Source organism: Babylonia areolata, chromosome 22 (assembly GCF_041734735.1).
Source record: "Babylonia areolata isolate BAREFJ2019XMU chromosome 22, ASM4173473v1, whole genome shotgun sequence".
NCBI lineage: Eukaryota > Metazoa > Mollusca > Gastropoda > Neogastropoda > Buccinidae > Babylonia > Babylonia areolata.
The window spans coordinates 835,201-860,557 of record NC_134897.1 but is presented as its reverse complement, the minus strand read 5'-3'; the positions used below and the strand labels follow the sequence as shown (position 1 = coordinate 860,557).

The window sequence follows — 25,357 nt, the reverse complement described above, 5'->3', positions numbered from 1 at the left end:
TGTGTGACGGTGTGTGATGGTGTGTGACAGTGTGTGATGTGCGTGATGGTGTGTGATGGGTGTGACAGTGTGTGATGGTGTGTGATGTGTGTGATGGTGTGTGATGTGTGTGACGGTGTGTGATGGTGTGTGACAGTGTGTGATGGTGTGTGATGTGTGATGGTGTGTGATGGTGTGTGACGGTGTGTGACGGTGTGTGATGTGTGTGATGGTGTGTGACGGTGTGTGATGTGTGTGACGGTGTGTGATGTGTGTGACGGTGTGTGACGGTGTGTGATGTGTGTGATGGTGTGTGACGGTGTGTGATGTGTGTGACGGTGTGTGATGTGTGTGACGGTGTGTGACGGTGTGTGATGGTGTGTGACGGTGTGTGATGTGTGTGACGGTGTGTGACGGTGTGTGACGGTGTGTGATGGTGTGTGACGGTGTGTGATGGTGTGTGACGGTGTGTGATGGTGTGTGACGGTGTGTGATGTGTGTGACGGTGTGTGACGGTGTGTGATGTGTGTGATGGTGTGTGACGGTGTGTGATGTGTGTGACGGTGTGTGATGGTGTGTGACGGTGTCTGATGTGTGTGATGTGTGTGACGGTGTGTGATGTGTGTGATGCTGTGTCACGGTGTGTGATGTCTGTGACGGTGTGTGACGGTGTGTGATGTGTGTGATGGTGTGTGACGGTGTGTGATGTGTGTGATGGTGTGTGACGGTGTGTGATGTGTGTGACGGTGTGTGATGTGTGTGATGGTGTGTGACGGTGTGTGACGGTGTGTGATGTGTGTGATGGTGTGTGACGGTGTGTGATGTGTGTGACGGTGTGTGACGGTGTGTGATGGTGTGTGACGGTGTGTGATGTGTGTGACGGTGTGTGATGTGTGTGACGGTGTGTGATGTGTGTGATGGTGTGTGACGGTGTGTGATGTGTGTGACGGTGTGTGACGGTGTGTGACGGTCTGGGATGGTGTGTGACGGTGTGTGATGTGTGTGACGGTGTGTGACGGTGTGTGATGGTGTGTGACGGTGTGTGACGGTGTGTGACGGTGTGTGATGTGTGTGATGGTGTGTGACGGTGTGTGATGTGTGTGACGGTGTGTGATGGTGTGTGACGGTGTGTGATGTGTGTGACGGTGTGTGATGTGTGTGATAGTGTGTTACGGTGTGTGATGTGTGTGACGGTGTGTGATGTGTGTGACGGTGTGTGATGTGTGTGACGGTGTGTGTGATGTGTGATGGTGTGTGACGGTGTGTGTGACGGTGTGTGTGATGTGTGACGGTGTGTGATGGTGTGTGATGTGTGTGACGGTGTGTGTGATGGTGTGTGACGGTGTGTGTGACGGTGTGTGTGATGTGTGACGGTGTGTGATGGTGTGTGACGGTGTGTGACGGTGTGTGATGTGTGTGACGGTGTGTGATGGTGTGTGACAGTGTGTGATGGTGTGTGATGTGTGTGACAGTGTGTGATGGTGTGTGATGTGTGTGATGGTGTGTGATGTGTGTGACGGTGTGTGATGGTGTGTGACGGTGTGTGATGGTGTGGTGATGTGTGATGGTGTGTGATGGTGTGTGACGTGTGTGGACGGTGTGTGATGTGTGTGATGGTGTGTGACGGTGTGATGTGTGTGATGTGTGTGAGGTGTGATGTGTGTGACGGTAGTGTGTGCGGTGTGTGATGTGTGTGACGGTAGTGTGACGGTGTGTGATGTGTGTACGGAGTGTGATGTGGTGACGGTGTGTGACGGTGTGTGACGGTGGTGTGATGGTGTGTGACGGTGTGTGATGGTGTGTGACGGTGTGTGATGTGTGTGACGGTGTGTGAGTGGATGTGTTGACGGTGTGTGATGTGTGTGACGATTGTGTGATGGTGTTGATGGGGGTGTGTGATGTGGTGATGTGTGTGACGGCTCGTGTGATGATGTGTGACGGTGTGTGATGGTGTGTGACGGTGTCTGATGTGATGTGATGTGGTGGACGGTGTGTGATGTGTGTGATGGTGTGTGACGGTGTGTGATGTGTGTGACGGTTGTGTGATGGTGTGTGATGGTGTGTGACGTGTGTGATGTGTAGTGTGTGACGGTGTGTGATGTGGTGATGTGTGTGACGGTGTGTGATGTGTGTGACGGTGTGTGATGGTGTGTGACTGGTGGTGTGATGGTTGTGACGGTGTGTGATGGTGTGTGACGGTGTGTGATGTGTGTGACGGTGTGTGACGGTGTGTGTGATGTGTGATGGTGTGTGACGGTGTGTGTGACGGTGTGTGTGATGTGTGACGGTGTGTGATGGTGTGTGACGGTGTGTGATGTGTGTGACGGTGTGTGTGATGTGTGACGGTGTGTGACGGTGTGTGATGTGTGATGGTGTGTGATGTGTGTGACGGTGTGTGATGTGTGATGGTGTGTGACGGTGTGTGACGGTGTGTGTGATGTGTGACGGTGTGTGATGGTGTGTGACGGTGTGTGATGTGTGATGGTGTGTGACGGTGTGTGATGGTGTGTGACGGTGTGTGATGTGTGACGGTGTGTGATGGTGTGTGACGGTGTGTTACGGTGTGTGATGTGTGATGGTGTGTGACGGTGTGTGACGGTGTGTGATGGTGTGTGTGATGTGTGATGGTGTGTGACGGTGTGTGATGTGTGATGGTGTGTGACGGTGTGTGACGGTGTGTGATGGTGTGTGACGGTGTGTGACGGTGTGTGATGGTGTGTGATGGTGTGTGACGGTGTGTGATGGTGTGTGACGGTGTGTGACGGTGTGTGATGTGTGTGACGGTGTGTGTGATGGTGTGTGACGGTGTGTGTGATGTGTGATGGTGTGTGACGGTGTGTGATGTGTGTGATGGTGTGTGACGGTGTGTGATGGTGTGTGATGTGTGATGGTGTGTGATGGTGTGTGATGGTGTGTGTGATGTGTGATGGTGTGTGAGTGTGTGTGACGGTGTGTGACGGTGTGTGATGTGTGATGGTGTGTGATGGTGTGTGACGGTGTGTGACGGTGTGTGATGTGTGTGACGGTGTGTGATGGTGTGTGACAGTGTGTGACGTGTGTGATGGTGTGTGATGTGTGTGACAGTGTGTGATGGTGTGTGATGTGTGTGATGGTGTCTGATGTGTGTGACGGTGTGTGATGGTGTGTGACAGTGTGTGATGTGTGTGACGGTTGTGTGAAGGTGTGTGATGGTGTGTGACGGTGTGATGTGATGTGTGTGACGGTGTGTGACGGTGTGTGGACGGATGTGTGATGGTGTGTGAAGGTTGTGTGACTGTGTGTGACGTGTGTGTGTGTGTGACGGTGTGTGCTGTGTGTGATGGTGTGTGATGGTGTGTGACGGTGAGTGTGATGTGTGACGGTGTGTGATGTGTGTGACGGTGTGTGATGTGTGTGAGGTGTGTGAGATGGTGTGTGTGACGGTGTGTGATGTGGTGGGTGTGGTGTAGTGGAGGTGTGTGACGGTGTGTGATGGTGTGACGGTGTGTGATGGTGTGGGACAGTGTGTGATGTGTGTGATGGTGTGTAGGGTGTGGTGAGTGGTGTGACGGTTGTGTGATGGTGTGTGAGGTGTGTGAAGGTGTGTGGATGTGTGTGATGGTGTGTGTGACGGTGTGTGATGGTGTGTGATGTGTGTGAGGTGTGTGAGGACGGTGTGTGACTGGTGTGTGACGGTGTGTGATGTGTGTGACGGTGTGTGACGATGTGTATGTGGATGGTGTGTGACGGTGTGTGACGGTGTGTGATGGTGTGTCGTGATGTGGATGTGGTGTGTTACGGTGTGTGATGTGTGATGGTGTGTGACGGTGTGAGACGGTGTGTGATGTGTGTGACGGTGTGTGACGGTGTGTGATGGTGTGTGATGGTGTGTGACGGTGTGTGATGGTGTGTGACGGTGTGTGACGGTGTGTGGATGTGTGTGACGGTGTGTGTGATGTGTGATGGTGTGTGGACGGGTGTGTGTGAGTGTGTGATGGTGTGTGACGGTGTGTGTGATGTGTGTGATGGTGTGTGACGGTGTGTGATGGTGTGTGATGTGTGATGGGTGTGTGATGGTGTGTGATGGTGTGTGTGATGTGTGATGGTGTGTGATGTGTGTGACTGTGTGTGACGGTGTGGTTGTGTGATGGTGTGTGATGGTGTGTGACGGTGTGTGACGGTGTGTGATGTGTGTGACGGTGTGTGATGTGTGTGATTGTGTGTGTCGGTGTGTGATGTGTGTGACGGTGTGTGACGGTGTGTGATGTGTGTGACGGTGTGTGATGTGTGTGATGGTGTGTGACGGTGTGTGATGTGTGTGACGGTGTGTGACGGTGTGTGATGTGTGTGACGGTGTGTGACGGTGTGTGATGGTGTGTGACGGTGTGTGATGTGTGTGACGGTGTGTGACGGTGTGTGACGGTGTGTGATGTGTGTGATGGTGTGTGATGTGTGTGACGGTGTGTGATGGTGTGTGACGGTGTGTGATGTGTGTGATGTGTGTGACGGTGTGTGATGTGTGTGATAGTGTGTTACGGTGTGTGATGTGTGTGACGGTGTGTGATGTGTGTGACGGTGTGTGATGTGTGTGACGGTGTGTGTGATGTGTGATGGTGTGTGACGGTGTGTGTGACGGTGTGTGTGATGTGTGACGGTGTGTGATGGTGTGTGACGGTGTGTGATGTGTGTGATGGTGTGTGTGATGGTGTGTGACGGTGTGTGTGACGGTGTGTGTGATGTGTGACGGTGTGTGACGGTGTGTGATGTGTGTGACGGTGTGTGATGGTGTGTGACAGTGTGTGATGTGTGTGATGGTGTGTGATGGGTGTGACAGTGTGTGATGGTGTGTGATGTGTGTGATGTGTGTGATGGTGTGTGATGTGTGTGACGGTGTGTGATGGTGTGTGACAGTGTGTGATGGTGTGTGATGTGTGATGGTGTGTGATGGTGTGTGACGCGTGTGTGACGGTGTGTGATGTGTGTGATGGTGTGTGACGGTGTGTGATGTGTGTGACGGTGTGTGATGTGTGTGACGGTGTGTGACGGTGTGTGATGTGTGTGATGGTGTGTGACGGTGTGTGTGATGTGTGTGACGGTGTGTGACGGTGTGTGATGTGTGTGACGGTGTGTGACGGTGTGTGACTGGTGTGTGACGGTGTGTGATGTGTGTGACGGTGTGTGACGGTGTGTGACGGTGTGTGATGGTGTGTGACGGTGTGTGATGGTGTGTGACGGTGTGTGATGTGTGTGACGGTGTGTGATGTGTGTGATGGTGTGTGACGGTGTGTGATGTGTGTGACGGTGTGTGATGCGTGTGTGACGGTGTCTGATGTGTGTGATGTGTGTGACGGTGTGTGATGTGTGTGATGCTGTGTCACGGTGTGTGATGTGTGTGACGGTGTGTGACGGCTGTGTGTGATGGTGTGTGACGGTGGTGTGACGTGTGTAATGGTGTGTGTGACGGTGTGTGATGTGTGTGACGGTGTGTGGATGGTGTGTGACTGGTGTGTGATGTGTGTGATGGTGTGTGAAGTGTGTGACGGTGGTGATGTGTGTGATGGTGTGTGACGGTGTGTGATGTGTGTGACGGTGTGTGATGGTGTGTGACGGTGTGTGATGAGTGTGATGGTGTGTGACGGTGTGTGATGTGTGTGCGGTGTGTGATGGTGTGTGACGGTGTGTGACGGTGTGTGATGTGTGTGATGGTGTGTGACGGTGTGTGAGTGGAAGGTGTGTGATGGTGTGTGACTGTGTGTGATGGTGTGTGAACGTGTGTGATGGTGTGTGACGGTGTGTGACGGTGTGTGATGGTGTGTGACGTGTGTGATGGTGTGTGATGGTGTGTGATGGTGTGAGACGGTGTGTGATGGTGTGTGATGTGTGTGCTGGTGAGTGACGGTGTGTGATTTGTGTGACGGTGTGTGACGGTGTGTGACGTGTGTGTGGTGTGTGATGGTGTGTGACGGTGTGTGAAGTGTGTGAATGTGTGTGACTGGTGTGTGAGGTGTGTGATGTGTGTGACGGTGTGTGATGTGTGATGTGGTAGTGTGTGATGTGTGTGGTGTGTGATGTGTGTGACGGTGTGTGACGGTGTGTGATGTGTGACGGTGTGTGATGGTGTGTGACGGTGTGTGACTGGTGTGTGACGGTGTGTGACTGCGTGTGATGGGTGTGTGACAGTGTGTGACGTGTGTGATGGTGTGTGATTGTGTGTACAGGTGTGTGATGGTGTGTGACGTGTGTGACGGTGTGTGCTGAGTGTGTGACGGTGTGTGATGGTGTGTGACGGTGTGTGATGTGTGTGACGGTGTGAGACGGTGTGTGATGTGTGTGAGGTGTGATGTGTGTGACTGGTGATGAGAGGATGTGTGATGTGTGTGACGGTGTAGTGACGGTGTGTAGATTGTGTGTGACGGTGTGTGACGGTATGTGTGATGGTGTGTGGAGTGTGTGGTGGTGACGGAGTGTGATGTGTGTGTGACGGTGTGTGACGGTGGGTGATGTGTGTGACGGGTGGGTGATGTGTGTGACGTGTGTGAGGTGTGTGATGGTGTGACGGTGTGTGAGATTGTGTGAGGTGTGTGTGACGGTGGTGTGACGGTGTGTGTGTTGATGTGTGAGGAGTGTGATGGTGTGTTGACGTGTGTGATTGTGTGTGATTGTGTGTGTGATGGTGTGTGACGGTGTGTGTGACGGTGTGTGTGGTGTGTGACGGTGTGTGACGGTGTGTGATGTGAGTGACGGTGTGTGATGGTGTGTGACAGTGTGTGATGTGTGTGATGAGTGTGTGATGGGGTGTGACAGTGTGTGATGGTGTGTGATGTGTGTGATGTGTGTGATGGTGTGTGATGTGTGTGATGGTGTGTGACGGTGTGTGATGGTGTGTGATGTGTGATGGTGTGTGATGGTGTGTGACGGTGTGTGACGGTGTGTGATGTGTGTGATGGTGTGTGACGGTGTGTGATGTGTGTGACGGTGTGTGATGTGTGTGACGGTGTGTGACGGTGTGTGATGTGTGTGATGGTGTGTGACGGTGTGTGATGTGTGTGACGGTGTGTGACGGTGTGTGATGTGTGTGACGGTGTGTGACGGTGTGTGACGGTGTGTGATGTGTGTGACGGTGTGTGACGGTGTGTGACGGTGTGTGATGGTGTGTGACGGTGTGTGATGGTGTGTGACGGTGTGTTGATGTGTGTGACGGTGTGTGATGTGTGTGATGCTGTGTGTGACGGTGTGTGATGTGTGTGACGGTGTGTGATGGTGTGTGACGGTGTTGATGTGTGTGATGTGTGTGACGGTGTGTGTGTGTGTGATGCTGTGTCACGGTGTGTGATGTGTGTGACGGTGTGTGACGGTGTGTGATGTGTGTGATGGTGTGTGACGGTGTGTGATGTGTGTGATGGTGTGTGACGGTGTGTGATGTGTGTGACGGTGTGTGATGTGTGTGATGGTGTGTGACGGTGTGTGACGGTGTGTGATGTGTGTGATGGTGTGTGACGGTGTGTGATGTGTGTGACGGTGTGTGACGGTGTGTGATGTGTGTGATGGTGTGTGACGGTGTGTGATGTGTGTGACGGTGTGTGACGGTGTGTGATGTGTGTGACGGTGTGTGATGTGTGTGATGGTGTGTGACGGTGTGTGATGTGTGTGACGGTGTGTGACGGTGTGTGACGGTCTGGGATGGTGTGTGACGGTGTGTGATGTGTGTGACGGTGTGTGACGGTGTGTGATGGTGTGTGACGGTGTGTGACGGTGTGTGATGTGTGTGACGGTGTGTGACGGTGTGTGATGGTGTGTGACGGTGTGTGATGTGTGTGACGGTGTGTGATGGTGTGTGACGGTGTGTGATGTGTGTGACGGTGTGTGATGTGTGTGATAGTGTGTTACGGTGTGTGATGTGTGTGACGGTGTGTGATGTGTGTGACGGGTGTGTGATGTGTGTGACGGTGTGTGTGATGTGTGATGGTGTGTGACGGTGTGTGTGACGGTGTGTGTGATGTGTGACGGTGTGTGATGGTGTGTGACGGTGTGTGATGTGTGTGACGGTGTGTGTGATGGTGTGTGACGGTGTGTGTGACGGTGTGTGTGATGTGTGACGGTGTGTGATGGTGTGTGACGGTGTGTGACGGTGTGTGATGTGTGTGACGGTGTGTGATGGTGTGTGACAGTGTGTGATGGTGTGTGATGTGTGTGATGGTGTGTGATGTGTGTGATGTGTGTGATGGTGTGTGACGGTGTGTGATGGTGTGTGACAGTGTGTGATGGTGTGTGATGTGTGATGGTGTGTGATGGTGTGTGACGGTGTGTGACGGTGTGTGATGTGTGTGACGGTGTGTGACGGTGTGTGATGTGTGTGATGGTGTGTGACGGTGTGTGATGTGTGTGACGGTGTGTGACGGTGTGTGATGTGTGTGACGGTGTGTGACGGTGTGTGATGGTGTGTGACGGTGTGTGATGTATGTGACGGTGTGTGTGACGGTGTGTGATGGTGTGTGACGGTGTGTGATGGTGTGTGACGGTGTGTGATGTGTGTGACGGTGTGTGACGGTGTGTGATGTGTGTGATGGTGTGTGACGGTGTGTGATGTGTGTGACGGTGTGTGATGGTGTGTGACGGTGTCTGATGTGTGTGATGTGTGTGACGGTGTGTGATGTGTGTGATGCTGTGTCACGGTGTGTGATGTGTGTGACGGTGTGTGACGGTGTGTGATGTGTGTGATGGTGTGTGACGGTGTGTGATGTGTGTGATGGTGTGTGACGGTGTGTGATGTGTGTGACGGTGTGTGATGTGTGTGATGGTGTGTGACGGTGTGTGACGGTGTGTGATGTGTGTGATGGTGTGTGACGGTGTGTGATGTGTGTGACGGTGTGTGACGGTGTGTGATGTGTGTGATGGTGTGTGACGGTGTGTGATGTGTGTGACGGTGTGTGACGGTGTGTGATGTGTGTGACGGTGTGTGTGTGATGGTGTGTGACGGTGTGTGATGTGTGTGACGGTGTGTGACGGTGTGTGACGGTCTGGGATGGTGTGTGACGGTGTGTGATGTGTGTGACGGTGTGTGACGGTGTGTGATGGTGTGTGACGGTGTGTGACGGTGTGTGATGTGTGTGACGGTGTGTGACGGTGTGTGTGATGGTGTGTGACGGTGTGTGATGTGTGTGACGGTGTGTGATGGTGTGTGACGGTGTGTGATGTGTGTGACGGTGTGTGATGTGTGTGATAGTGTGTTACGGTGTGTGATGTGTGTGACGGTGTGTGATGTGTGTGACGGTGTGTGATGTGTGTGACGGTGTGTGTGATGTGTGATGGTGTGTGACGGTGTGTGTGACGGTGTGTGTGATGTGTGACGGTGTGTGATGGTGTGTGACGGTGTGTGATGTGTGTGACGGTGTGTGTGATGGTGTGTGACGGTGTGTGTGACGGTGTGTGTGATGTGTGACGGTGTGTGATGGTGTGTGACGGTGTGTGACGGTGTGTGATGTGTGTGACGGTGTGTGATGGTGTGTGACAGTGTGTGATGGTGTGTGATGTGTGTGACAGTGTGTGATGGTGTGTGATGTGTGTGATGTGTGTGATGTGTGTGACGGTGTGTGATGGTGTGTGACAGTGTGTGATGGTGTGTGATGTGTGATGGTGTGTGATGGTGTGTGACGGTGTGTGACGGTGTGTGATGTGTGTGATGGTGTGTGACGGTGTGTGACGGTGTGTGATGTGTGTGACGGTGTGTGACGGTGTGTGATGTGTGTGATGGTGTGTGACGGTGTGTGATGTGTGTGACGGTGTGTGACGGTGTGTGATGGTGTGTGACGGTGTGTGATGTGTGTGACGGTGTGTGATGGTGTGTGACGGTGTGTGATGGTGTGTGACGGTGTGTGATGTGTGTGACGGTGTGTGATGTGTGTGATGGTGTGTGACGGGTGTGTGATGTGTGTGGACGGTGTGTGATGGTGTGTGACGGTGTGTGATGTGTGTGATGGTGTGTGATGTGTGTGACGGTGTGTGATGTGTGTGATAGTGTGTTACGGTGTGTGATGTGTGTGACGGTGTGTGACGGTGTGTGATGTGTGTGACGGTGTGTGACGGTGTGTGATGTGTGTGATGGTGTGTGACGGTTTGTGACGGTGTGTGATGGTGTGTGACGGTGTGTTGTGATGTGTGTGACGGTGTGTGACGGTGTGTGTGATGTGTGACGGTGTGTGTGACGGTGTGTGTGATGTGTTGACGGTGTGTGATGGTGTGTGACGGTGTGTGATGTGTGTGACGGGTGTGTGTGATGTGTGACGGTGATGTGACGGTGTGTGATGTGTGATGGTGTGTGATGTGTGTGACGGTGTGTGATGTGTGATGGTGTGTGACGGTGTGTGACGGTGTGTGTGATGTGTGACGGTGTGTGATGGTGTGTGACGGTGTGTGATGTGTGATGGTGTGTGACGGTGTGTGACGGTGTGTGATGGTGTGTGACGGTGTGTGATGTGTGACGGTGTGTGACGGTGTGTGATGGTGTGTGACGGTGTGTTACGGTGTGTGATGTGTGATGGTGTGTGACGGTGTGTGACGGTGTGTGATGGTGTGTGTGATGTGTGATGGTGTGTGACGGTGTGTGATGTGTGATGGTGTGTGACGGTGTGTGACGGTGTGTGATGGTGTGTGACGGTGTGTGACGGTGTGTGATGGTGTGTGATGGTGTGTGACGGTGTGTGATGGTGTGTGACGGTGTGTGACGGTGTGTGATGTGTGTGACGGTGTGTGTGATGTGTGATGGTGTGTGACGGTGTGTGTGATGTGTGATGGTGTGTGACGGTGTGTGATGTGTGTGATGGTGTGTGACGGTGTGTGATGGTGTGTGATGTGTGATGGTGTGTGATGGTGTGTGATGGTGTGTGTGATGTGTGATGGTGTGTGATGGTGTGTGACGGTGTGTGACGGTGTGTGATGTGTGATGGTGTGTGATGGTGTGTGACGGTGTGTGACGGTGTGTGATGTGTGTGACGGTGTGTGATGGTGTGTGACAGTGTGTGACGTGTGTGATGGTGTGTGATGTGTGTGACAGTGTGTGATGGTGTGTGATGTGTGTGATGGTGTGTGATGTGTGTGACGGTGTGTGATGGTGTGTGATGGTGTGTGACAGTGTGTGATGTGTGTGACGGTGTGTGATGGTGTGTGACGGTGTGTGATGTGTGTGATGGTGTGTGATGTGTGTGATGGTGTGTGACGGTGTGTGATGTGTGTGATGGTGTGTGACGGTGTGTGACGGTGTGTGATGTGTGTGACTGTATGTGACGGTGTGTGATGGTGTGTGACTGTATGTGACAGTGTGTGATGTGTGTGACGGTGTGTGATGTGTGTGATGGTGTGTGATGTGTGTGACGGTGTGTGATGGTGTGTGATGTGTGTGATGTGTGTGACGGTGTGTGATGTGTGTGACGGTGTGTGATGGTGTGTGACGGTGTGTGATGTGTGTGACGGTGTGTGATGTGTGTGATGGTGTGTGATGTGTGTGACGGTGTGTGATGTGTGTGACGGTGTGTGATGTGTGTGACGGTGTGTGATGGTGTGTGACAGTGTGTGATGTGTGTGACGGTGTGTGATGGTGTGTGACGGTGTGTGATGTGTGATGGTGTGTGATGGTGTGTGACGGTGTGTGATGGTGTGTGACGGTGTGTGACGGTGTGTGATGTGTGACGGTGTGTGACGGTGTGTGATGGTGTGTGACGGTGTGTGACGGTGTGTGATGTGTGATGGTGTGTGACGGTGTGTGACGGTGTGTGATGGTGTGTGTGATGTGTGATGGTGTGTTACGGTGTGTGATGTGTGATGGTGTGTGACGGTGTGTGACGGTGTGTGATGGTGTGTGACGGTGTGTGACGGTGTGTGATGGTGTGTGACGGTGTGTGATGGTGTGTGACGGTGTGTGACGGTGTGTGATGTGTGTGACGGTGTGTGTGATGTGTGATGGTGTGTGACGGTGTGTGTGATGTGTGATGGTGTGTGACGGTGTGTGATGTGTGTGATGGTGTGTGACGGTGTGTGATGGTGTGTGACGTGTGATGGTGTGTGATGGTGTGTGATGGTGTGTGATGGTGTGTGATGGTGTGTGATGTGTGATGGTGTGTGATGGTGTGTGATGTGTGATGGTGTGTGATGGTGTGTGATGGTGTGTGATGGTGTGTGACGGTGTGTGTGATGTGTGATGGTGTGTGACGGTGTGTGTGATGTGTGATGGTGTGTGACGGTGTGTGATGTGTGTGATGGTGTGTGACGGTGTGTGATGGTGTGTGATGTGTGATGGTGTGTGATGGTGTGTGATGGTGTGTGTGATGTGTGATGGTGTGTGATGGTGTGTGACGGTGTGTGACGGTGTGTGATGTGTGATGGTGTGTGATGGTGTGTGACGGTGTGTGACGGTGTGTGATGTGTGTGACGGTGTGTGATGTGTGTGACGGTGTGTGATGTGTGTGATGGTGTGTGATGTGTGTGACAGTGTGTGATGGTGTGTGATGTGTGTGATGGTGTGTGATGTGTGTGACGGTGTGTGATGGTGTGTGACAGTGTGTGATGTGTGTGACGGTGTGTGATGGTGTGTGACGGTGTGTGATGTGTGTGACGGTGTGTGATGTGTGTGATGGTGTGTGACGGTGTGTGACGGTGTGTGATGTGTGTGACTGTATGTGACGGTGTGTGATGGTGTGTGACTGTATGTGACAGTGTGTGATGTGTGTGACGGTGTGTGATGTGTGTGATGGTGTGTGATGTGTGTGACGGTGTGTGATGGTGTGTGATGTGTGTGACGGTGTGTGATGTGTGTGACGGTGTGTGATGTGTGTGACGGTGTGATGTGTGTGACGGTGTGATGTGTGTGACGGTGTGTGACGGTGTGATGTGTGTGACGGTGTGTGATGTGTGTGACGGTGTGATGTGTGTGATGTGTGTGACGGTGTGATGTGTGTGATGTGTGTGATGGTGTGTGATGTGTGTGACAGTGTGTGATGTGTGTGATGGTGTGTGATGGTGTGTGACGGTGTGATGTGATGGTGTGTGACGGTGTGTGATGTGTGTGACGGAGCATGACGGTGTGTGACGGTGTGATGTGTGTGACGGTGTGTGATGTGTGTGACGGTGTGATGTGTGTGACGGTGTGATGTGTGTGACGGTGTGATGTGTGTGACGGTGTGTGATGGTGTGTGACTGTATGTGACAGTGTGTGATGTGTGTGACGGTGTGTGATGTGTGTGATGGTGTGTGATGTGTGTGATGGTGTGTGATGTGTGTGACGGTGTGTGATGGTGTGTGATGTGTGTGATGTGTGTGACGGTGTGTGATGGTGTGTGATGTGTGTGATGTGTGTGACGGTGTGTGATGTGTGTGACGGTGTGTGATGGTGTGTGACAGTGTGTGATGTGTGTGACGGTGTGTGATGTGTGTGATGTGCTTGACAGTGTGTGATGTGTGAGATGGTGTGTGATGGTGTGTGATGGTGTGTGACGGTGTGATGTGATGGTGTGTGACGGTGTGTGATGTGTGTGACGGTGTGTGATGTGTGTGACGGAGCATGACGGTGTGTGACGGTGTGATGTGTGTGACGGTGTGTGATGTGTGTGACGGTGTGTGACGGTGTGATGTGTGTGACGGTGTGTGACGGTGTGATGTGTGTGACGGTGTGTGACGGTGTGTGATGTGTGTGATGTGTGTGACGGTGTGTGACGGTGTGATGTGTGCTACAGGCGGGGTTCCCGGCGGGCGTGGTGGCAGTGTTGCCAGGCTATGGCCCCACTGCTGGGGCCGCCCTTACCTCTCACCCTGACGTGGACAAGGTGGCCTTCACGGGGTCCACGGAGGTCAGTGCTGATTTGTTACCCATCTGTCTCCGTGTGTGTGTGTGTGTGTGTGTGTGTGTGCGTGTGTGTGTGTGCGTGTGTGTGTGTGTGTGTGTGCGCGTGTGTGTGTGTGCGAGCCTGAAATCTGATTGAATGACACAGGAAACGAATGATGAGCGACCAATGATAGCCGTCAATCGGCTCTACTCACGCAGACAGCCTGTTGTGTAAATGACCCCGAGTATGTAAAGCGCCTTGCCTTGCCTTGCCTTGCCGTGCCTTGCCTTGCCTTGCTTCGCCTCGCTTCATGGTTTAAAGAGAAAGTTAAGGGTCATTTGAAAAATCAGTTGTTTTTTTCGTTGTTGCCAGATTGGCACAGATACGTAGATAACGATTCCATGTATATTAATGACAGGGTGTTTAAACCAAACTTTGGTCCAGATGCATAATTATTTCCCTGTGTTATCAAATCATTGTGTTACGGAGTTAGCAAAGTTTAGAACAACCAACAAAGCACAACCTGTTAATAAACAGCGTTTTGACAATTTACCCAGAAATGAATAATTTGTGATGAATGTTCAACAAATGATGATATTGCTGACGAGTTTCGTAATCTGTTTGCCGACATATTCCAACTAAACTCCATTAAATTCCACTTACCAGAAAGAAAGAAAAGAAAGAATATTATCAAAACTTAAAGCCTTACAACACGTAGCTTTGTCAACAACATCAGCCTTACAACACGTAGCATTGTCAACACCACCAGCCTTACAACACGTAGCACTGTCAACACACCAGCCACACGACACGTAGTATCGTCAACACCATCAGCCTTACAACACGTAGCATTGTCAACACCATCAGCTTTACAACACGTAGTATTGTCAACACCATCAGCCTTACAACACGTAGTATTGTCAACACCATCAGCCTTACAACACGTAGTATTGTCAACACCACCAGCCTTACAACACGTAGCATTGTCAACACCATCAGCCTTACAACACATAGCATTGTCAACACCATCACCCTTACAACACATAGCATTGTCAACACCATCAGCCTTACAACACGTAGTATTGTCAACACCACCAGCCTTACAACACGTGGCATTGTCAACACCATCAGCCTTACAACACGTCATATTGTCAACACCATCAGCCTTACAACACGTCATATTGTCAACACCATCAGCCTAACAACACGTAGCACTGTCAACACCATCAGCCTTACAACACGTAGCATTGTCAACACCATCAGCCTTACAACACGTAGCATTGTCAACACCATCAGCCTTACAACACGTAGCATTGTCAACACCATCAACCTTACAACACGTAGCATTGTCAACACCATCAGCCTTACAACACGTAGCATTGTCAACACCATCAGTCTTACAACACGTAGCATTGTCAACACCATCAGCCTTACAACACGTAGTATTGTCAACACCATCAGCCTTACAACACGTAGCATTGTCAACACCATCAGCCTTACAACACGTAGCATTGTCAACACCATCAACCTTACAACACGTAGCATTGTGAACACGATCAGCCTTACAACACGTATTATTGTCAACACGATCAGCCTTACAACACACAGCATTGTCAACACCATCAGCCTTACAACACGTAGCATTGTCAACACGATCAGCCTTACACGTATTATTGTCAACACCATCAGCCTTACAACACGTAGCATTGTCAACACCATCAGCCTTACAACACGTAGTATTGTCAACACCATCAGCAACACAACACGTAGAATTGTCAACACCATCAGCCTTACAACACGTAGTATTGTCAACACCATCAGCCTTACAACACGTAGCATTGTCAACACCATCAGCCTTACAACACGTAGTATTGTCAACACCATCAGCAACACAACACGTAGAATTGTCAACACCATCAGCCTTACAACACACAGCATTGTCAACACCATCAGCCTTACAACACGTAATATTGAAAACACCATCAGCCTTACAACACGTAGTATTGTCAACACATCAGCCTTACAACACGTAGCATTGTCAACACCATCAGCCTTACAACACGTAGCATTGTCAACACCACCAGCCTTACAACACGTAGCATCGTCAACACCATCAGCCTTACAACACGTAGCATTGTCAACACCATCAGCCTTACAACACGTAGTATCGTCAACACCATCAGCCTTACAACACGTAGTATCGTCAACACCATCAGCCTTACAACACGTAGCATTGTCAACACCACCAGCCTTACAACACGTAATATTGTCAACACCATCAGCCTTACAACACGTAGCATTGTCAACACACCAGCCACACGACACGTAGCATTGTCAACACCATCAGCCTTACAACACGTAGTATTGTCAACACCATCAGCCTTACAACACGTAGCATTGTCAACACCATCAGCCTTACAACACGTAGTATTGTCAACACACCAGCCACACAGCACGTAGTATCGTCAACACCAATCAGCCTTGCATAGTTACGACACGGCGTAGAAAACAGCAGCACACAACTTAAGTCATCTCCCTTCAACAGTCACCGTGCACTGCCACAGCAACCAGCAGTGTGCAGTTGGACAAAGGACTGCATTGATGTCATCTCTGTCTCTCTCTGTGTCTCTATCTCTCTCTGTCTCTCTCTCACACACACACACACACACACACACACACACACACACACACACACACACCATCACATATATTCCTGGAGGAATGTGTGGTACTGTCCTAAACGATTCCGTGAGAACAGTCATTACAGACGTCAATGAACACTCACCACCAGCGTCATGTACATGTTATTTTCGTGGTCGTCGACATCCGGGAAATGGAGTGAGACTGGTTTGAAGACTTCGTTTCCCTTCCTGTGACTGATGCTATAAGTAGCCAGGTCACACTGGCCCTTGTCTACACTGTGATCAGCACGTAGACATGGCTGCAGTGACAGGCCGGGACATCACTGACGTGACATTATTGGACGGCGATGGGCACACGGTGCATGTGTCGCAGGCAGCCTTGTGGGCGGGGTGGACCGATGGGTAGGGTGTGGGTGTGGGTGAAGGCACGGCAGTAGTTGTAGGCCTGGGCCATGTGGTCAGTCTCACGGGTCAGTGACGGGTCAGCGATGTCCTGGGTCATTTTGGTCACTGCCTTCCTCCATTCCCCATGCCCCGCCCCCCCCCCCTCCGCCTCCACACCACTCCCCCCTCTCTGACTTAACCCCCACCCTCACAACCACTCCCCTCTCTCTCTCTCACACACCCCACCCTCACCACAACCACCTTCTCTCTCTCTCACAACCCCCACCCTCACCACCACCCCACCCTCTCTCTCACACACCACCCCCACCCTCACCACCACTCCCCCCTCTCTCTCACACAACCCCCACCCTCACCACCACTCCCCCTCTCTCTCTCACACACCACCCCCACCCTCACCACCACTCCCCTCTCTCTCTCTCTCACACAACCCCCACCCTCACCACCACTCCCCTCTCTCTCTCTCTCACACAACCCCCACCCTCACCACCACACCCCTCTCTCTCTCTCACAACCCCACCCTCACCACCACTCCCCTCTCTCTCTCTCTCTCACAACCCCACCCTCACTACCACTCCCCCCCCTCTCTCTCTCACAACCCCCACCCTCACCACCACACCCCTCTCTCTCAAACACAACCCCCACCCTCACCACCACTCCCCCCTCTCTCTCACACACAACCCCCACCCTCACCACCACACCCCTCTCTCTCACACACAACCCCCACCCTCACCACCACTCCCCCCTCTCTCTCTCACACAACCCCCACCCTCACCACCACTCCCCCCCTCTCTCTCTCTCTCTCTCTCACACAACCCCCACCCTCACCACCACTCCCCCCCCTCTCTCTCTCTCTCACACCACCCCCACCCTCACCACCATCCCCCCCTCTCTCTCTCTCTCACACAACCCCACCCTCACCACCACTCCCCTCTCTCTCTCTCTCACACATCCCCCACCCTCACCACCACTCCCCTCTCTCTCTCTCACACACATCCCCCACCCTCACCACCACTCCCTTCTCTCTCTCTCTCTCTCTCACACACACAACCCCCCCACTCACCCCCCCCCCCACTCTCTCACACACAACCCCCCCCCCCCTCACCCCCCCCCTCTCTCTCACACAACCTCTGCCCCTTCCACCACCTCTCTCTCTCTCACACACAACCACCACCCTCACCCCCCTCTCTCTCTCTCTCTCTCTCTCACACACACAACCCGCCCACTCACGCCCCCCCCTCTCTCACACACAACCCCCCCACTCACCCCCCCCTCTCTCTCACACAACCTCTGCCCCTTCCACCACCTCTCTCTCTCTCTCACACACAACCACCACCCTCACCCCCCTCTCTCTCTCACACACAACCCCCCCCCTCTCTCTCACACAACCTCTGCCCCTTCCACCACCTCTCTCTCTCTCACACACACCCCACCCTCACCACCACTCCCCCCCTCTCTCTCTCACACCACCCCCACCCTCACCACCACTCCCCTCTCTCTCTCACACCACCCCCACCCTCACCACCACTCCCCCCTCTCTCTCTCACACAACCCCCACCCTCACCACCACTCCCCCCTCTCTCTCTCTCTCTCACAACCCCCACCCTCACCACCACTCCCCCCTCTCTCTCTCACTCACACAACCCACACCCTCACCACCACTCCCCTCTCTCTCTCTCACACCACCCCCACCCTCACCACCACTCCCCCTTCTCTCTCTCTTTCACAACCTCTGCCCCTTCCACCACTGCCCCCTCTCTTTCAAAACATCCGCACCACCACTACGGACACAATGATGGCATTCAGGCTTCTCGCCTGTACTCTCTACAGGAAAATACTGACATGTCGGATCCGTTCCCTGTGGAAGCAGGGCTGTGTCCTGGCACCCATACTGTTCTCCATTCTCTTCTCTGCCATGCTGATTGACGCCTTCCAAGACTGTGACCGGGGCATCTATATTCAGTTTCGCACAGATGGCAAACTTTTCAACCTGCGGCGACTCCACGCCAGGTCCAGGGTGTTTAAGGCACTGTTGAGAGAGTTCCTCTTTGCTGATGACTACGCGCTTGCTGCACACACCCATGAGGAAATGCAGTTCATTTTGGACAGGTTCTCAACCTCCTGCGGGTGTTTTGGACTCACCATCAGCCTCAGCAAGACCGAGTCCATGTACCAGCCAGCTAGCTTACAGAACGCCAGTGCCTCCCCCCCCCCACCCCACCACCCGTAATCAAGATCGATGACACAGAGATCAAGTCAGTCAACAAGTTTTGCTACCTGGGCAGCACCCTATGCAGCAACAGAGCCCTTGATGCAGAATTGATGCTGCGCATCACCAAGGCCAGCTCCACCTTTGGCAGACTCAACAATAGGCTGTGGAACAACAAAGGCATCAGGCTCAGCACCAAAATCAAAACCTACAGAGCTGTTGTGCTGACCACCTTGTTGTACTGCTGTGAAATATGGACGACGTATCGCCGTCACATTCAACAACTTGTGCAGTTTCACCAGAGATACCTACGGAAGATCCTCGGCATAAAGTGGCAAGACAGGGTCTCCAACGTCCAGGTCCTAGAGAGGAGCGGCCTGCCCAGCATCAAAAGCTTGCTGATCCAGTACCAGCTACGCTGGAGAGGACACGTTGTCCGCATGACAGACAACAGGATCCTGAAGATGCTATTGTATGGCCAGCTGAAGGAAGGCCACCACGAACTTGGAAGACCCTGCAAGCGTTTCAAGGACACCTTGAAGACAAACCTCAAAGCCTGTGACATCGACATCGCTTCCTGGGAAACTGATGCCTTTGACTGCTGTCGCTGGAGGATGCTGTGCTCTAGTGGCATAAAGACGTTTGAAAACAAGAGAACGCTGATCATGAAGGAGAAGCGTGAGCGAAGGAAGCAGGGCTCAACTTCTGGAGACGTTTTCCCTTGCAACACATGTGGGAAGTGCTGTGCATCCAGAATCGGCCTCTTCTCCCATATGAGGACACACACCGACAGATAAGCCTGCCTGCCTACTCATCCGTCGGTCCGACGGGAGACTCCATCATCACATTGTGACAATGTTTGCGATTTGTTTCATTTTCCTTCCATTTGATTGACAAACAGCAAAGAGCAGCATCTCTCGCCATTCACAGGGTACACAACTTCTAGTCAATGCTGCTTAGCACACAGGTAAATAACAGGTTCTTTGGACCAATTCCAGACACTTCCTTACAAAAGGAAGCACCGGGCCTGTCCTTTGACCAATCATTTTTGAGGAAGTGTCTGGGTTTGTTTCAGTGTATCTGTTATTTACTTGTGTGCGAATGGTTGGTATAAGGATAGGCCTGGTATGATGTAATGTGATGTGGTACAATGTGGCATGATGTGGAACAGGTAGGGCAGATCATCATGAAGGCAGCAGCACACAGCAACCTGGAGAGACCCACACTGGTTGATGTGGTGTGATGTGATGTGGTGTGGTATGATGTGATGTGGTGTGGTGTGGTGTGGTGTGGTGTGGTGTGATGTGGTGTGGTGTGGTGTGATGTGATGTGGTGTGGTGTGATGTGGTGTGGTGTGATGTGGTTTGATGTGATGTGATGTGGTTTGATTGATGTGGTGTGATGTGATGTGGTTTTGATGTGATGTGGTTTGATGTGGTGTGGTGTGGTGTGGTGTGATGTGATGTGATGTGGTACAATGTGGCATGATGTGGAACAGGTGGGACAGATCATCATGAAGGCAGCAGCAGACAGCAACCTGAAGAGACCCACACTGGTTGATGTGGTGTGATGTGATGTGATGTGGTGTGATGTGGTACAATGTGGCATGATGTGGAACAGGTGGGACAGATCATCATGAAGGCAGCAGCAGACAGCAACCTGAAGAGACCCACACTGGGTGATGTGGTGTGATGTGATGTGGTGTGGTAAAATGTGGCATGATGTGGAACAGGTGGGACAGATCATCATGAAGGCAGCAGCAGACAGCAACCTGAAGAGACCCACACTGGTTGATGTGGTGTGATGTGATGTGGTGTGGTATGGTATGATGTGGTGTGGTGTGGTGTGATGTGGTGCAGTGTGGTGTGGTATGGTATGATGTGGTGTGGTGTGGTGTAGTGTGATGTGATGTGATGTGATGTGATGTGGTTTGATGTGATGTGGTGTGGTGCGATGTGATGTGGTTTGATGTGGTGTGGTGTGATGTGATGTGGTGTGGTACAATATGGCATGATGTGGAACAGGTAGGACAGATCACCATGAAGGCAGGAGCAGACAGCAACCTGAAGAGACCCACACTGGTTGATGTGATGTGATGTGGTGTGATGTGGTACAATGTGGCATGATGTGGAACAGGTAGGACAGATCACCATGAAGGCAGGAGCAGACAGCAACCTGAAGAGACCCACACTGGTTGATGTGATGTGATGTGGTGTGATGTGGTACAATGTGGCATGATGTGGAACAGGTAGGACAGATCACCATGAAGGCAGCAGCAGACAGCAACCTGAAGAGACCCACACTGGTTGATGTGATGTGATGTGATGTGGAACAGGTAGGGCAGATCATCATGAAGGCAGCAGCAGACAGCAACCTGAAGAGACCCACACTGGTTGATGTGATGTGATGTGATGTGGAACAGGTAGGGCAGATCATCATGAAGGCAGCAGCAGACAGCAACCTGAAGAGACCCACACTGGTTGATGTGATGTGATGTGATGTGGAACAGGTAGGACAGATCATCATGAAGGCAGCAGCAGACAGCAACCTGAAGAGACCCACACTGGAGCTGGGGGGAAAGAGTCCTGCCATCTTCATGGACGATGTGGACGGTGAGTCCTCCTCATCTCTCATCCCTCATCCTCAGCAACATCCTCACCTTCCTTGTCATCCTCATCCTCATTGTCATCGTCGCCATCATTGTCCTTGTCACTCTTGTCATCACGTGATCCTCATCGTCATCTCCAACCTCACTGTATTGATGAGTGTTGTCCTGTCGTTCTCCTGGTCAGGTAGATGTGTCATGGTCAGTCCTTGTAGCCAGGTGTGTCCTGGTCAGTCCTTGTAGCCAGGTGTGTTCCCTGGTCAGTCCTTGTAGCCAGGTGTGTTCTCCTGGTCAGTCCTTGTAGCCAGGTGTGTCCTGGTCAGTCCTTGTAGCCAGGTGTGTCCTGGTCAGTCCTTGTAGCCAGGTGTGTTCCCTGGTCAGTCCTTGTAGCCAGATGTGTTCTCCTAGTCAGGTAGATGTGTCTTGTAGAAAGGTGTGACATGGTCAGTCCTTAAAGCCAGGTGTATTCTCCTGGTCAATCCTTGTAGTCAGGTGTGTTCTCCTGGCCAGGAAAGTGTCATAATCAGTCCTTGTAGTCAGGTGTGTCATGGTCAGTCCTTGTGTGTTCTCCTGGTCAGGTAGATGTTTCACGGTCGGTCCTTGTAGCCAGGTTTGTTTTTTTTGGTCAGGTAGACGTGGCGTGGTCAGTCCTTGTAGCCAGGTGTGTTCTCCTGTCAGTCCTTGTAGTCAGGTGTGTTCTCCTGTCAGTCCTTGTAGCCAGGTGTGTTCTCCTGGTCAGTCCTTGTAGCCAGGTGTGTTCTCCTGTCAGTCCTTGTAGTCAGGTGTCTTCTCCTGGTCAGTCCTTGTAGCCAGGTGTGTTCCCTGGTCAGTCCTTGTAGCCAGGTGTGTTCCCTGGTCAGTCCTTGTAGCCAGGTGTGTTCCCTGGTCAGTCCTTGTAGCCAGATGTGTTCTCCTAGTCAGGTAGATGTGTCTTGTAGAAAGGTGTGACATGGTCAGTCCTTAAAGCCAGGTGTATTCTCCTGGCCAGGAAAGTGTGCCATAATCAGTCCTTGTAGTCAGGTGTCTTCTCCTGGTCAGTCCTTGTAGCCAGGTGTGTTCTCCTGGTCAGTCCTTGTAGCCAGGTGTGTTCTCCTGGTCAGGTAGATGTGTCATGGTCAGTCCTTGTAGTCAGGTGTGTTCTCCTGGTCAGGTAGATGTGTCATGGTCAGTCCTTGTAGTCAGGTGTGTTCTCCTGGTCAGGTAGATGTGTCATGGTCAGTCCTTGTAGTCAGGTGTGTTCTCCTGGTCAGTCCTTGTAGTCAGGTGTGTTCTCCTGGTCAGGTAGATGTGTCATGGTCAGTCCTTGTAGTCAGGTGTGTTCTCCTGGTCAGGTAGATGTGTCATGGTCAGTCCTTGTAGCCAGGTGTGTTCTACTTGTCAGGTAGATGTGTCATGGTCAGTCCTTGTAGTCAGGTGTCTTCTCCTGGTCAGGTAGATGTGTCATGGTCAGTCCTTGTAGCCAGGTGTCTTCTCCTGGTCAGGTAGATGTGTCATGGTCAGTCCTTGTAGTCAGGTGTGTTCTCCTGGTCAGGTAGATGTGCCATGGTCAGTCCTTGTAGCCAGGTGTGTTCTCCTGGTCAGGTAGATGTGTCATGGTCAGTCCTTGTAGCCAGGTGTGTTCTCCTGGTCAGTCCTTGTAGCCAGGTGTGTTCTCCTGGTCAGTCCTTGTAGTCAGGTGTGTTCTGCCGTGTTTTGACCAGAAGGGGATATGTCATGGTCAGTCCTTGAAGTCGGATATGTTGGTGTGGTGGTGTGTGCGATAGTGTGTGTGATGGTGTGTGTGATGGTGTGTGTGATGCTGTGTGTGATGGTGTGTGTGTGATGGTGTGTGTGATGGTGTGTGTGATGGTGTGTGTGATGCTGTGTGATACTGCGTGATAGTGTGTGACAGTGTGTGTGATTCTGTGTGATGGTGTGGAATGCTCTGTGATGGTGTGTGACGGAGTGTGATCCTGTGTGATGCTGTGTAGTGCTGTGTGACGGTGTGTGTGATGCTGTGTGACGGTGTGGGGTGCTGTATGATGCTGTGTAATGCTGTGTGATGCTGTGTAATGCTGTATGATGCTGTGTGACGGTGTGTGTGATACTGTGTGATGCTGTGTGACGGTGTGTGTGATGCTGTGTGACGGTGTGTGTGATACTGTGTGATGCTGTGTGACGGTGTGTGTGATGCTGTGTGACGGTGTGTGTGATGCTGTGTGATGCTGTGTGACGGTGTATGTGATACTGTGTGATGCTGTGTGACAGTGTGTGTGATGCTGTGTGACGGTGTGTGTGATACTGTGTGATGCTGTGTGACGGTGTGTGTGATGCTGTGTGACGGTGTGTGATGCTGTGTGACAGTGTGTGTGATGCTGTGTGACGGTGTGTGATGCTGTGTGACAGTGTGTGTGATGCTGTGTGATGCTGTGTGACAGTGTGTGTGATGCTGTGTGATGCTGTGTGACGGTGTGTGATGCTGTGTGACAGTGTGTGTGATGCTGTGTGATGCTGTGTGACAGTGTGTGTGATGCTGTGTGACGGTGTGTGTGATGCTGTGTACCGGTGTGTGTGATGCTGTGTGACGGTGTGTGATGCTGTGTGACAGTGTGTGTGATGCTGTGTGACAGTGTGTGTGATGCTGTGTGACAGTGTGTGTGATGCTGTGTACCGGTGTGTGTGACACTGTGTGATGCTGTGTGATGCTATGTGACACTGTGTGATGCTGTGTGATGCTGTGTGATACTGTGTGACACTGTGTGATGCTGTGTACCGGTGTGTGCAGTGGACTGGGCAGTGCGGGAGGCCCAGGATGCCTGCATGGTGAACCAGGGCCAGTGCTGTGTGGCCGCCACCAGGACCTACGTGCACGAGAAGATTTACGATCAGTTCGTCGCCAAGTCTGCCCAGCTGGCCGCCCAGAGGGCTGTAGGGGACCCCTTCTGCCCTGCCACGGTGCAGGGACCTCAGGTAGTGACAGGGGACACACTGTGACCTCAGGTAGGGACAGGGGATACTGGGACCTCAGGTAGGGACAGGGGACGCACTGTGACCTCAGGTAGGGACAGAGTACAAAGTAGGACCTCAAGTAGGGACAGGGGACACACAGTGACCTCAGGCACACAGTGACCTCAGGTAGGGACAGGGGACACTGGGACCTCAGGTAGGGACAGGGGACACAGTGACCTCAGGTAGGGACAGGGGACACACAGTGACCTCAGGTAGGGACAGGGGACACACAGAGACCTCAGGTAGGGACAGGGGACACAGTGACCTCAGGTAGGGACAGGGGACACAGTGACCTCAGGTAGGGACAGGGGACACTGAGACCTCAGGTAGGGACAGGGGACACACAGTGACCTCAGGTAGGGACAGGGGACACAGTGACCTCAGGTAGGGACAGGGGACACACAGTGACCTCAGGTAGGGACAGGGGACACTGGGACCTCAGGTAGGGACAGGGGACACACAGTGACCTCAGGTAGGGACAGGGGACACTGGGACCTCAGGTAGGGACAGGGGACACACAGTGACCTCAGGTAGGGACAGGGGACACAGTGACCTCAGGTAGGGACAGGGGACACACAGTGACCTCAGGTAGGGACAGGGGACACAGTGACCTCAGGTAGGGACAGGGGACACACAGTGACCTCAGGTAGGGACAGGGGACACAGTGACCTCAGGTAGGGACAGGGGACACACAGTTACCTCAGGTAGGGACAGGGGACACAGTGACCTCAGGTAGGGACAG

The 25,357-nt window shown here is 52.5% G+C and overlaps 1 protein-coding gene across 3 annotated transcripts in view; it reads left to right on the top strand.

Annotated features, from left to right (window-relative positions):
• The window catches only part of LOC143296959 (aldehyde dehydrogenase, mitochondrial-like), a 72,537-nt gene that overhangs the window by 39,025 nt on the left and 8,155 nt on the right, over positions 1–25,357 (top strand). For all 3 annotated transcript variants that reach the window (XM_076609018.1, XM_076609017.1, XM_076609016.1), the window contains exons 9-11: positions 13,680–13,793; positions 21,532–21,634; positions 24,392–24,576. In XM_076609018.1, coding sequence (XP_076465133.1) covers positions 13,680–13,793; positions 21,532–21,634; positions 24,392–24,576 — 402 coding nt within the window. The remainder of the gene's footprint in view (positions 1–13,679; positions 13,794–21,531; positions 21,635–24,391; positions 24,577–25,357) is intronic.